This window comes from Crassostrea angulata, chromosome 10 (assembly GCF_025612915.1).
Source record: "Crassostrea angulata isolate pt1a10 chromosome 10, ASM2561291v2, whole genome shotgun sequence".
NCBI lineage: Eukaryota > Metazoa > Mollusca > Bivalvia > Ostreida > Ostreidae > Magallana > Magallana angulata.
Window position 1 is genome coordinate 53,751,193 of NC_069120.1, and position 14,750 is coordinate 53,765,942.

The following is a 14,750-nucleotide window of genomic DNA, read 5'->3' on the forward strand; positions in this document are numbered from 1 at the left end:
AAAGAGAAAACTTTGAGTCATCAATAATTGTGTTTATTCCTATCTATATATTGCACTAGCAAGAAACATCTGGCCTCGTTTACATACTGTATACAGGGAAATATTTGACCCTGTTTTATTTTCGCCCCTTTTGCCCTCATTGTCAGCGGGCTAAATCAAGACTGAGTGAATTCCAATGTCTCAAATTGTCTCTCTTTTATCACAATTTTATATAGGCGAATTAAAGACGGGGTGGAACCGTTTGCAAGTAAAGAAAGGCGAAATTAACACGGGCGAAAATAATCCTGTATACAGTATATGTAGCATTGTATATAAAATATCACATAACCAAGAAATTACAGATACATGATTGTACATTTACATACTTTCAGTCAACCAAGTGGGCATACTAAATACTAGAACACATTAACACATGCTATATATCAATTAGCAACAGAAAAATGAATTTACTAAACAAATACATATGCTTTTGCAGTCTGTTGAAGTTAATTAAGCCACTAATAGTAAAATATTGGCCAGTTGAAAAGGGACTGTGGTATAACATAATGTGTGAAACGAAATGTCTACATAAAATGTAATTTTATAACATTATAAAATCTATTGGTCCATAAATAGTCAATATATCACATTGTCACCAGTCTTGCTCAGTGAAACCAAGAGGAGCACCAAATCTTTGACACCAACAGCTGTGACAGATTCGCCCTCAGCTCGGGGCAAAAGCAAGAAATATTGCCCTCAGCTTGGGGCAAGGGCTGGAAGAATCGCCTTCAGGGCCTCAGTGTAGTTCTCAATATTGCACAACGGATTCCCCGATACATTCACATCCTCTAACGGGAGAGAGGAGAGGGTACTGAAGGCTTGAACTGTTCGTAAAGCTGTAAGGGGAAAAACTGCTGAATCATACATTTAAATAGATATTAAGCAGGAGACTGAAATAATAAAATTTTTAATTTTTTTTATTTGACCGTAATATTAATCGATACCCACCATTTTTCTGAAGATGAAGCTTTTTGAGCTGTTTACAATGTTGAAGACCCTCCACTGAGTCGATGTCATTGTTATTGGCAATAAGGACTACGAGACAAGGCAGGTTACCGAGGGGTTTGAGGGAGGTCAGGTGGTTCTGTGACACATCAAGCTCCTGAACCAGCACCATCCACTCAGTGTGACACAGAGAGGTCAGGTCAAGGCCACTCAAGGTCATGTCACGGGTGTTCACATCCTGTACATCAAGAACCTTCTCCATCATGAACTTACTTTCTGTAAAACCAAGTAAAGTTGTGAGAAAAATAAATCAACTCTTAACCAGTACAAGGTTGACCAAAGTGTCGTATCACATTCAACTGAAACATTACTGGGTATATGTCACAATTTCACTTATAGTTGCATTAAACAAATTGAGGAATACTTCACAGTATTTAAAGCATAACCTTACAAATGAATAAAAAAACAAGACTTCATGATATATGAAGCATACACATTACAAATACTGGTACATCAAAAGCATAACAGTATTAGAAACTTGCTAAGACTTCACAATATATGAAGCATAAACATTACAAACATCAAAAGCATAGTAGTATATGGAACTTACTGAGATCCCTATAGAATGCTTTTCTCTTGGAGTCCACTGCTGTCAGCTTCTCTATGGCCTCAGTGATGTCATCCTGGTACTTCTCATGAACTGGGTCAATGGCCTTCATTAAGTAGAGCAGGGTCAGCAGTACCCCTATATAGAAGCAATCATTGGTGAATAATTGGGCACAATGAGGAACCTTTAATTAAGGAGGAGTTCACAGGCAGAGTGTAAATAAAAATATATCGAGAATATTTGTAATCCTTAAATGACCAAATACCAGTACTTATCAAATGTAAGATTGTTTTGGATTCAACAATACATTAATCAATCAAAAGGAATGCATGTCTTCAGACCTGATATCTGTACATTGACCTACATTTATTTTCTGGCTCCACTGAGTGAAGTTCTTGGATCGCCTCCAGTTCTTTCTCCATGGTTGAGCTGGCTGCCGCACTCAGCTCGATGCTGAACCGAGTCCCTGCCTTGTAACTCGCCATGGTCCACGCTTCGTCCTGACCTTCGGCAAGCTGTAGGCCCTGAGAGAACTGGGTGCAGTCAGACTCAGTGAGAAGGGTCACCCCTATAGACAAATCCTCACCCCCAGGAAAACCATCCTTCACTGTCAGGATCTACAAATAACAACATATCGGTATCTACAGATATCAAAGTGTGTCAGGATCTACAGATATGAAAAAGTGTCTGATATCAACATGCCAGGATTTACAAAAATGAATGTGTATCAGATATCAACATGTTAGGATTTACAAATATCAACTTATCAGTGTGTGTCAGAATCTACAGATATTAGTGTGTGTCAGAATCTACAGATATTAGTGTGTGCCAGGATCTACAGATATTAGTGTGTGTCAGAATCTACAGATATTAGTGTGTGTCAGGATCTATGGATATTAGTGTGTGTCAGAATCTATGGATATTAGTGTGTGTCAGAATCTACAGATATTAGTGTGTGTCAGAATCTACAGATATTAGTGTGTGTCAGAATCTACAGATATTAGTGTGTGCCAGGATCTACAGATATCAAAGTGTGTCAGGATCTATGGATATCAATGAATGTCAGGGTCTACAGATATCAACACCTCATATATAGTCCACATATATCATTATCTGGTTTCTTTATGTACACATACATGATACAGGGCATTTTCTTTCCCTTATAAAACCTATCTACATGTATCAAAAAATACCTTTTAGCATCAACACATGCTGAAATGAGAGTTATTGGCTTGTACTGTTATACTCACCCATATAATACTGTAGCCATTGCAACACTTACCCATATAATACTGTAGCTATTGGTTTGTATTGCTACACTTACCCATATAATACTGTAGCAATTGCAACACTTACCCATATAATACTGTAGCAATTGCAACACTTACCCATATAATACTGTAGCAATTGCAACACTTACCCATATAATACTGTAGCCATTGCAACACTTACCCATATAATACTGTAGCCATTGCAACACTTACCCATATAATACTGTAGCAATTGCAACACTTACCCATATAATACTGTAGCCATTGCAACACTTACCCATATAATACTGTAGCCATTGCAACACTTACCCATATAATACTGTAGCAATTGCAACACTTACCCATATAATACTGTAGCCATTGCAACACTTACCCATATAATACTGTAGCCATTGCAACACTTACCCATATAATACTGTAGCTATTGGTTTGTATTGCAACACTTACCCATATAATACTGTAGCAATTGCAACACTTACCCATATAATACTGTAGCCATTGCAACACTTACCCATATAATACTGTAGCAATTGCAACACTTACCCATATAATACTGTAGCCATTGCAACACTTACCCATATAATACTGTAGCCATTGCAACACTTACCCATATAATACTGTAGCTATTGGTTTGTATTGCAACACTTACCCATATTATACTGTAGCAATTGCAACACTTACCCATATAATACTGTAGCCATTGCAACACTTACCCATATAATACTGTAGCCATTGCAACACTTACCCATATAATACTGTAGCCATTGCAACACTTACCCATATAATACTGTAGCCATTGCAACACTTACACATATAATACTGTAGCTATTGGTTTGTATTGCAACACTTACCCATATAATACTGTAGCAATTGGTTTGTATTGCAACACTTACCCATATAATACTGTAGGTATTTGTTTGTACTGCTACACTTACCAATATAATACTGTGGCTATTGGTTTGTATTGCAACACTTACCCATATAATACTGTAGCTATTGGTTTGTATTGCAACACTTACCCATATAATACTGTAGCAATTGGTTTGTATTGCAACACTTCCCATATAATACTGTAGCTATTGGTTTGTATTGCAACACTTCCCATATAATACTGTAGCTATTGCTACAATTACCCATATAAAATGTAGCTATTGGTATGTATTTCTACACTTGTCAATAAAATACTGTAACTATTGGTAAGTACATGTATTGCTGCACTTACCCATATAATACTGTAGCTATTGGTACCGGTGACATTCCTCCATTCCCCTGTAACTGGGCTACTGTTGATGTTCACTGACAACTGATGACCATGATTTACCTAGTAACGGAGCCAATAATTCAATATTAAAACAATTGTCAACAATATTTGCTTTCATGGTATACCTCTGCAAGACCTCAGGTAATTAAATAAGAACAGCCAGGTTTGTTATCTAGGATCTTATATAATCTCATTTATCAGAAACTTTACTAAAAACACACACACAAAAAATTGTTGTAATGAATCATGTGTCAGTTGAATGAAGAATAATTTTGACAATCAGAGAGTTAAAGTTTCTGGCACTGTGAACATGCATTCATGTACTTTAGAGGTAAATATACCTAAGCACACAATGTATGTGTCTTTTCACTTATTCATGAATAAAGGTGTGAGCCATTCTGAGAGTTTACCTGTATGTAGTTGGTGAGCAGCACTAGAACCTGGTTGGTTTTACGCGATGCATGAACACAACTTATCTGCAGTTTTTTCCTCCCTGCAAAAGTTCAATAGAAGACTCAATACCAAATTAGCAGAAATTAACTTGAAGATTCAATTTTGTCATTATATGTCAGTGTGAGATCCTTAAAATAAACATCTGAAACGAATCATTCTGCATCGGATGAAAGAGTTATCTTTTGAATTATATTATTAAATTTTGAAAGAATAAAAAGCTTCCCCAAATAGCATTATCCCTACAAGTTTTACCCCTCCCCAACAGTTTTACCTGTCCCCAGCAATATTATCCCTCTAAAAACACCTTACCCCTCTCCAACAATCTAACCCCTCCCCTTCAGTCTTACCCCTCAACAACAAACTCTACCTCCCCTTATCAACCTTACCCCTTCCCAGCAGCCACCTGTGGTAGAACCAAGCACTCTGGTCATCAGGATCAGTGAATATGGCATTCTGTACTGTTTCATGTTCTGTGATAAAAAAAATAACAGCAAAGTTCATTAGCACAAGATATGTACAAGTTAATAATTAACACAATTTTATGTATACTTTTATAACTTACAAACAAAAAATAAACATAGGTAATCACAGATTACAAAGCTCACCGAGACGAGACATCACCCTTATGAGACTTCACCTTTATGAGACCACCTTTATCATATTAAATGAAAATCATACTTTATGATCTTGGATATTCATGGATTCTGTTTTGACACAATATCGTATATCATCTGTTAAAAAATTGTATGATAATCATATGTTCATATGTTAATCAATCCAGTAATATAAAATTAAATATTGCATCCTATCATATTTACAACATATATCATATAATACAATAAAATACTATAATAAACAATGATGAGATATGATATAACATATGATATGACATTGTATTGTGTTATACGTTATTGTATTTGATCACATAATACAATTTCATAATATATAAAACATAAAAGTATTATATTACAATATCATATTACATAATACATCATAACATTGAAACATATGATATTATATTGTATAATATAGTATGATATAGTATGATACTGTATCATATTTGATACATAATATGATATTGTATCATATGATACAATATAATTTGATACAACATTGTATCACATCAAATGATACAATATTATGTGAAAAAGTAAAATATTATATAATACAATATAATATCATACATATTGTATCATATGATACAATAATATATTTTACAATATCATACAATACAATTTCATGTGATGTCATAATATATCATATTATAAACCAATATCATATTATATAATATCATATGATACAATATTATAAAATATTACAGTATCATTTTATACAATTTCATGTGATATAACTCTATATAACAGAAACTAGTATTATATTATACAATATCATATGATACATTATTATAGAATATACAATATTGTATCATAGGATATATATATTTTGCAATATCTTATGTAATAGTATCATGTGATAAAATAATAAATTAATAATACAATATAATATTATACAATATTGTATCATAAAATACAATACTATGCATAACGATATCATGATACAATATCATAACATAAAAAATAAAAAAAAAATGTAACATATCATATCGTATCATATAACTTTTTATAATATTACATATGATATTATATTGTATTATTTTCATGCATTGTAACGAAGTATATCATTGGTTCTTTTGACATCACGTGTCAAAGTATAAAAATGCAGATTGACCTGTACTTTCTAAAAATAAGCTTTAAAAACTCAGATTGACCTGTACTTTCTAAAAATAAGCTTTAAAAACTCAGATTGACCTGTACTTTCTAAATATAGAAATAATTTTGTTTTAATCTTGCCAATTCTTCTTTGGAAAATTATATAACGAATGTAGCCCTTTCACTCGGTCAATCCATAGATATATCGACTTCACAGAAAAGCATATCGACCTCGCACTTCGTGCTCGGTCGATATGCTTTTCTGTGAAGTTGATATATCCATGGATCGACCTCATGAAAGGGCTATATTTGTATAGTATCATATTTAACAATATTGTTTCATACCATACAATACTATATCATAGGAATCATGTTATATCATTTATCAACAAACACATCTATCTATCGAGCAGGTTTGAGTGAGGTAGGAGATTTCTTTAGCATCCTTGATAATGGAGATCAGGCTCTGCATCTGAAGCAACCTCTGCGTTTCATTTATAATAAAATTAAATCAACTATGCAAGCGATCATCTATAAAACATGTGATCTGTTCCAAAAAAACTAAACCTCATCCAGCATCCGAAACCTATGGCTCAGATTCAGCATTCAAGCCTGTCAGGTGCATCAGTATACATAAGAGGCATCTCCATGCAAGTTTGGTGAAGTTCAGACCAGTAATAACTAAGATATCATCATCAGAGGGCACTAGCAATTAAAACCTTTACCTGCTCAAGCATCCGCAACCTTTGGCTTAGATTCAACATCCATGCCTGTCAGGTGCGTCTGTATCATATGACACACCATCCATTCAAGTTTGGTGAAGTTAGGACATGTAATAACTAAGATATATTTTTTAGCATCCTTGATAATGGAGATCAAGCTCTGCATCTGAAGCTTCCTCTGTGATTCATTCATATTACAGTTTAATCAACTATGCAAGTTTAATATAGTACTATTATCTATTAAACATGTGACCTGTTCCAAAAAACTTAACCATATCCAGCATCTGAAACCTATGGCTCAGACTCAGCATTCAAGCCTGTCAGGTGCATCAGTATCATAAGATGCATCATCCATGGAAGTCTGGTGAAGTTAAGACAAGTAATAACTAAGATATAATCATCAGAGGGCACCTGTTTCAAACACTTTAACCAGCTCTAAAAACCTTAACCTCCTCCAGCATCCGAAACCTATGGCTCAGATTCAGCATTCAAGCCTGTCTGGTGCATCAGTATCATAAGACGCACCATCCATGGAAGTCTGGTGAAGTTAGGATAAGTAGTAACTAAGATATAATCATCAGAGGGCACCTGCAACAAAAACTTTAACCAGCTCTAAAAACCTTAACCTCCTCCAGCATCCGAAACCTATAGCTCAGATTCAGCACTCAAGCCTGTCTGGTGCATCAGTATCATAAGACACACCATCCATGCAAGTTTAGTGAAGTACGGACCTGCAGCAACTTAGATATTGCTATCAAAGGGCACCTGCAACAAAAACTTTAACCTGCTCCAAAAACCTTATCCTCCTCCAGCATCCAAAACCTATAGCTCAGATTCAGCACTCAAGCCTGTCTGGTGCATCAGTATCATAAGACACACCATCCATGCAAGTTTAGTGAAGTACGGACCTGCAGTAACTTAGATATTGCTATCAAAGGGCACCTGCAACAAAAACTTTAACCTGGTCCAACAACCATAACCTCCTCCAGCATCTGAAATTTAGGACTCAGATTCAGCATTCAAGTCTTTCAAGTCCATATGTAAGTCCAGATGCATCATCCATGCAAGTTTGGTGAAGATAGGACAAGTAATAGCTTAGATACAGGACCTGCAACAAAAACTTTAACCAGGTCCGGATGCCGACGCCGACGCCGACACCGACGCCGATGCCCAGGGTGTAGCATAAGCTCCCCCTGACTTCGTCTCGGTGAGCTAAAAACCCTTGTTGTATTCAAAATCGTGAAATTAAATAATTATTTTGAATAAGATCAAAAACTTAGTATTATCCTTTAAAATAGATGTCAGTGCAATAAAATCGGGTAATACATAACTGCCACATTGGTGCATTATCACGTGACAACTATAAATAGCTTACGTATATTCCTTCACATAAAATGAGATAGAACAACACTACCCCGCGGTTTCCAAAATAAAATAAAAATACCAAGTGAAGGCAAAACATCTCCGTTTAATCAAAACCGCTGCTAGAATCCTATGTATTTCCTTATTAAAAAGTTATTCATCCGGTTCTCGTAAAACCTTCCCAACATTTATAAAGTTTGCACGGAAAACAGCAAATTGCATTAAAACAACACACAATATGGGATTCTAGCAGCACTTTGCAATTAAAGCATTGATCAAACTAACGATACGTATAAAATTTCAAGTTCAATATACACGGGGTAGTGTTGTTCTAGTTGGATTTTTATATCGTAAACAACGACAGAGGAAAGCCTGGCCGAGAAATAAAAGCAAATTTACATACCTTTTAGCGAATGATTGATGAAACTAACATCTCCCCCAGTATTCTTATGTTCAATTCTCAATAAATCACACCACAATACTTTATTAGAGTTCTTAGATTAGTTATATTTTGAATTTGTTTACAATGCTTTCCGATCAAATTCACATGGCATTCAACTTTTAGTCATGACGTCATCAATGTGTAAATCTACGTAATACAAACTAATTTCTGGCGAAAATTGTCTTCAGTATCTTTTATTTGTTTTTGGTCTACGTTTCGTTGCTTATATATTTGAATATGTACATAATAACTAAGATTTGTGATTTCACGGAATTACATGTAACTCAGATTCCATATGCTTCCTTAACACCCCTGCGTGTTGACTGAATGAAATTTTTGAAAATATCATTTTTTATCTAAAATTGCACATTTTTTTGCCTATTTGACATATAAACTTCTTATCCATCATGCTTTCTATCATAATCAAGTAATTTTCTGCTGATTTGAGAAACTATTTCAAGGTGTTGTGAGGCACCTTAAGGTAGGACCAGCTTACCCTGTAACAAGATGTCCTCCTGCACTCTGACAGGGTGGGTAGGGTCAGGGAAGATAACAGGAAGTAGTTTACTGCGGTAATGCCACGACGAATAATTGGAAAAGTTGGTCTGTATTTTCTCTGTTGTGTACGCAAGCTCCTGTTCTAAATCTACATCCGAGGATAGGACCACGAATCGTCGATAATCCCAACAGTGAACTGTAAATAAAACCAGGAAAGTAAAACTTAAGCACTGAAATATTGCTAATACATAAAGTTTTTAATACATCTAGTGGATATGAAGGAGTACAATGTTGTTAAGATAGGCAATAACTCACAGTTTCTCTCGTCATACTCAAGGAAGGTGTTACAGAGCTGGAGTTCTCGCTCCCAGTCGGGGTGTGGCATGTTCTCCAGGATGAAGCTGCGGTGGTGCCAGGCGCCGTACGACTTTGGGTTGACCTTGAGACAAGACTCGAGGAATCCGAGCTCATCCTGCATCAGCTTCTGTACAAACTCTGTCTCCCTGTAACACCGCAGTCATCACAAACTCAACTACATGTATTGTTACACCATAGTCAACACAAACTCAACTACATGTACTGTTAAACCGCAGTCACCACAAACTCAGCTACATGTACTGTTAAATCGCAGTCACCACAAACTCAACTACAATACATGTACTGTTAAACAGAAGTCACCACAAACTCAACTACATGTATTGTTAAACCCCAGTCACCACAAACTCGACTACATGTATTGTTAAACCGCAGTCACCAAACACTCAACTACATGTACTTTTAAACCCAGTTGCCACAAATTAACTACATGTACTGTTAATGTGGATATTTCTGCATGACTTGATATAATGAATAATAATCTTGTGTACATCAGCAATAATAATGAGAGTCTATATAAGAAGTGATCATAAGTTAGCTTGTGTACTGGTTATTATTTACAGAGATTGTTAGATTTTGGTATAATTCATTTAGGCAGGCAACTCTCTGTGACAACAGTCACAACAGTAACAAAACACTGAACAGTGACACAACAGTAACACAATATACATACACTGTATACTGGTATACAGATTTTTTTCAATTGTATAATAGCACCATACATAATTAAAGCATTTCATACCTGTCAGGTAATTATTGTGTAAAATGTCTGCTATTAGAGAGGTTGGAATTTATAATGTGTATGGGTATGCATACGTGTGTTAAAACTACACGTACACGTTTTTATAATTCATCAGTTGAGATTTCTTAACCTGTAGGATATAAACGTGTACGTAAATCGACGCAGTTTTATGACATGAATTTATTTAGTTTATTCCAAATAAATGGTAAATTTCTTATCAACTTTCATGCAAATGAAGTTTAAAAATCTATATAATGTATCAGAAGAATACAATCCCTCATCAATAAGATTTTATTTTTTGTAAAAAGCTACACGTTTGTACTTACGTGTAGACGACAAGTTTAGAGAACATGTAGAAACCATGTCGTCACAAAAACTGATGACATAATACGTGAAGAATTTAGGTGATTCCCCTTGTTCCCGTACACGTTGGAAATCTCAACCTCTCTAATATAATTCCTGAGGAAGAAGTTAACTTACTTGTTGTCCTTCATGAACAAGAAGATTTCTTTGCGGTAATTCCATAGTGAATAGAAGTCTGGATTCACAGACAGAATTTCCCCTGTAAGCTTCAGTCCCTCCTCATCAAATTCTCCATTTAGTCGCTAGAAAAATATTTTTATATCATATATCATAAACTTTCCCAAAGAAAGATAATCATCCATTTCATCCAAGTATCATAGTTTGTTAGATTAACAGCAGATACAGTTATTCATTACACTTTGTAAACCAAAATGATGCCAGGTTCATGCCACTAGCAAAGATGTCCAATGTTGAGTTTGCTCCCTCCCTCCTTCATTTATTTATAATTCTACTATAGTTATTGCCGAGATCAAAGAGATGCCGCTAACATTATTCTCCAATATACCACGAACGTCATCAGTAAATTATCAGATCAGAAATACATATTTGTCTCGCACTGATCATGGAAGTACAACTTCAAACCGTAAAAAGTTTTAAAACCATGTCAATTTCATGTGTTACTTCCAGTCAAAACGATGTGTATTGCCTCAATTTTTATTTTAAAGAGATCAATGCGGCTGTTCCTAGGACCTTCCTAGCACATTTTCACTGCATGTTTTTACATAAAATATATAACTTGCAGTAGTAATAATCGTATTAAATTGCCCTTAAAATATTAGGAATGTGATTCAAAGATATTTTATAAATAAGTGAAGAGCATTAAAGTCCTAAGGAAAAGTCTGTCATCTGCATGTCATTCCTTTGATCGAAACACATGTAAACATTACAAAAAAACCGTTGGGGTAACACGGAACAGCCGTCAAAATGACCTAGATCATCTCTCTATAGGAGAAACGATCTGTAGAAATACTGGGCTGTTCACGGAACAGCCGTCAAAATGACCTAGATCATCTCTCTATAGGAGAAACGATCTGTAGAAATACTGGGCTGTTAGAATAGAAAAAAAGTTCTTGTTTTGGTGAATGTTGCAGGATAACCTCCTCAGTCTCGAAATGTTGTTTGAAATATAAAAGCCTTGGCTAACGCCTCGGCTTTTATATTCCAAAATAACATTTCTCGACCTCGGAGGTTATTCTGCAACATTCACAAAAACTCGTACTTTATTTCTTAACCATACACTGTCCCCCCCCCCCCCCAAAACCAAAAGAAAAAGGAAGAATTTTTGGTTTTGCGGGAAATATATAAAGTTGTAAAAAGTGTTCAGAAAATGATAATTTTAATGAATTTCATCATATCAAATATGGCACTCTGTACATGTATCTGAGTGTGTGTGTATTTATGGTATTAGGAGGCATACAATTTTATATTGCAGGAAATGATGACCGATTAAATACAGCAGTGCTGTATATACATGTTACGGTACTCTTGATGGCTCAAACTTGGAAGTTCTTAATCGCTCGAAGTATTTGGTCCTGATTTTTCCCTATATAGCCCCCTATGCATCAATGTCATCATATCTATTTTTAAAAATTTTGTACCAGTAGTTAAACAATCAATGTTTGATACATTGCATGTACCGGTATATTAAAATGTCTTTGCAGAGTACAGCAACATCAAATGTTGTTTTCATGTCATGAATGTTATTTATCTTACAAAGAATACGTGTAATAAATACATGTATCATGAAACCTGAAAGTTTTCATTTTATTCAGAATTGCATATTTACCTGAAAATATTGAATTAGTATTATTTATAGCATGTGATATGTGTAAGATTAGCATTAGAATGCCTTAATCATAATATATGGTCATACTTATTTTAAATGTTGTCATTCAACTTAGAAAATTTTGAATTCTTGAAAACTCAAACTCTTGATCTCTCAAAGTTTATCTTTGGCCCCACAGACTTCAAGATTTCTCGAGTTACCTGTATTGTGTATTTTATATATGCGGCTGTTACTGACCTTTTTAAATGCCCCAGATGTTGCGGCAGTGTAAAGTTTCAGTTTCTGCTCGCGTTCTTTCCGCTTTGCTTCCTCCTGTTGGGCAGTGGTCTTCACCTTGAGTCGTCCATGCTGAAAACACCACAAAGTAAACTTAGTGTACACATTGTATCACATACCCAGAACACAGAATCTGAATGTAAATATTACCCATTGTGTAAAGAAACTAAGAACAAATGGAGATGAAAATACACTTTGACTGTATTGTAGCAATACATTTAACTTTAAACAGGTATAATTAGTTTGAATTTTTTTTTAATTTTAAAAAAACCGCATCTTATGTTACCATAAATAGCATGAATTTTAAGATCTGTTTGTTTTAAAAATTCTTTAAGAATTTGGGTAATTGCACTCAGAAATCCCAGATTTAATCTGGAATCCCAGTGATTTATAGATCCTTCATTGATTTTGAATCCCATCATATTAAGAATATCCAAGTAAGAGATTGCACTGAAATAGTGTTCTATAGATCTATACATCTTTCCATGGACTTGGTGGGTACTGTACGTACTGTACCATTGCGTACATGCTGTATGAAGCCATACAGGCATAAGTCCACGATTTGCTTTCTTTTGAGAATTGTAGAATATTGATCTTTAATGATGATTTTTAAATCCTTTTTAAAGGGGGAGGGGCAACTTCAGAATCGTTGGGAATATCTATCTATACCAAAGCAGAAGCATGTCTTACTTAGTGAATATAAAATAAGTCTTACAGATTATGGTAAACGGCTTACCAATGATATATCCTTCAAACCACATCATATTGGTCGTTTGTAAGTGTTTGTCTTAGTGTACCATGGAAAAATTTACATGTCATTAAAAATACCCCCTCCCTTTTTATATAACTACGTTCGAATTTCCTCTAAGATAAAATGGGATTTACACTGTAGTTTAATAACAGAGTCAATACAGTGATAGGTACTCAAACACTGAATATCGAAATTTATGAATTATTTCATTTATACTAAAAAAAATGAATGATTTTACCCAAAAATAATATATTTACCATATCGAGTGTTCTTTGACAGCGGAATTTGCTTTTTTGGCGCCTCTTAAACACAAAAGAGCTCCGATATTAGGCTAGCCTTTAAGCTATTCGATAAAGGAAATAAATAGATGTTGATAAGACACACACTAAATCTATTAATATGTAGCAAAAATCAAATTGTAAATAATGTAAGAATATGGCTGGCTATGAATTATAATAAGTTACCAATAAACAGGCGTGTTTTACTTTTCAAGCTAAGAAATTTCATATCGGCTACTGTAGTATAAATTTGATTCAACACCCAACGGATCGTACTTTAAGTACATTGTTATTGAAAACGAGAAGGACATTTGTAAATGTGAATTGCAATGAATTCATGAAATGATTTTCTCATAAGTTTTCTGTCTTGTGTATGAAGGCGGATAAAATGCTTAATGTTTAATCGACCCGAGACAAATAAATTTTAACTTAATATTTATGTCTCTGAATCGACTGATAAGATATGAAAAGTCAACATATCTGATAATTGTTTTGTATTGAAATTTATTCCAAACTATCTATATTCAACATCGATTTTAACCCATACATATGGCCATTTCTTAAAATATATTGATTTGAACCGGAGGATGCGTTCCAGAAATATTCAAGTAGTGTCATTTTTAGAACTTCAATGCCTTTTATAGCTCCATATTCTTTGTCATGTAGTCTAAAAGAAAATGTATCAATTTAAATCAACAACGATTGGAGTGATTCATTATCATATATTATTAGAAACATCATATGACGTATGTTTTAGAAAAATAATAGAAGTCCGTGAACTCGTGTGCAAAGTCGCATAAATCATTATGTACATCTAACAAAACAGTGCACAAGCTTATGTCAGATCTAGAACTATTTTCCTCTTATGTG

General features: G+C 34.5%; 1 protein-coding gene across 1 annotated transcript; it reads right to left on the reverse strand.

Moving 5' to 3' along the window:
• Nucleotides 1-11: 11 nt before the first annotated feature.
• LOC128168060 (geranylgeranyl transferase type-2 subunit alpha-like) lies at nt 12-13,926 on the reverse strand. The gene is made up of 12 exons (XM_052834148.1): nt 13,860-13,926; nt 12,813-12,923; nt 10,907-11,031; nt 9,625-9,812; nt 9,308-9,505; nt 4,963-5,046; nt 4,534-4,616; nt 4,085-4,183; nt 1,956-2,208; nt 1,595-1,729; nt 988-1,260; nt 12-875 (listed from the first exon to the last, which is right to left on the reverse strand). The coding sequence occupies exons 1-12, from the start codon at nt 13,860-13,862 to the stop codon at nt 736-738; spliced, it is 1,692 nt and encodes a 563-aa protein (XP_052690108.1). The 5' UTR covers nt 13,863-13,926; the 3' UTR covers nt 12-735.
• Nucleotides 13,927-14,750: the final 824 nt, after the last annotated feature.

Excerpts from the sequence above, each read along its gene's own strand:
- LOC128168060 (XM_052834148.1), bottom strand. Across the intron at positions 9,813-10,906 it reads TTGTTCATGAAGGACAACAA|GGAGACAGAGTTTGTACAGA; the intron begins GTAAGTTAACTT and ends GCGGTGTTACAG. Across the intron at positions 1,730-1,955 it reads AGTGGAGCCAGAAAATAAAT|GGGTACTGCTGACCCTGCTC; the intron begins GTAGGTCAATGT and ends GCTTCTATATAG.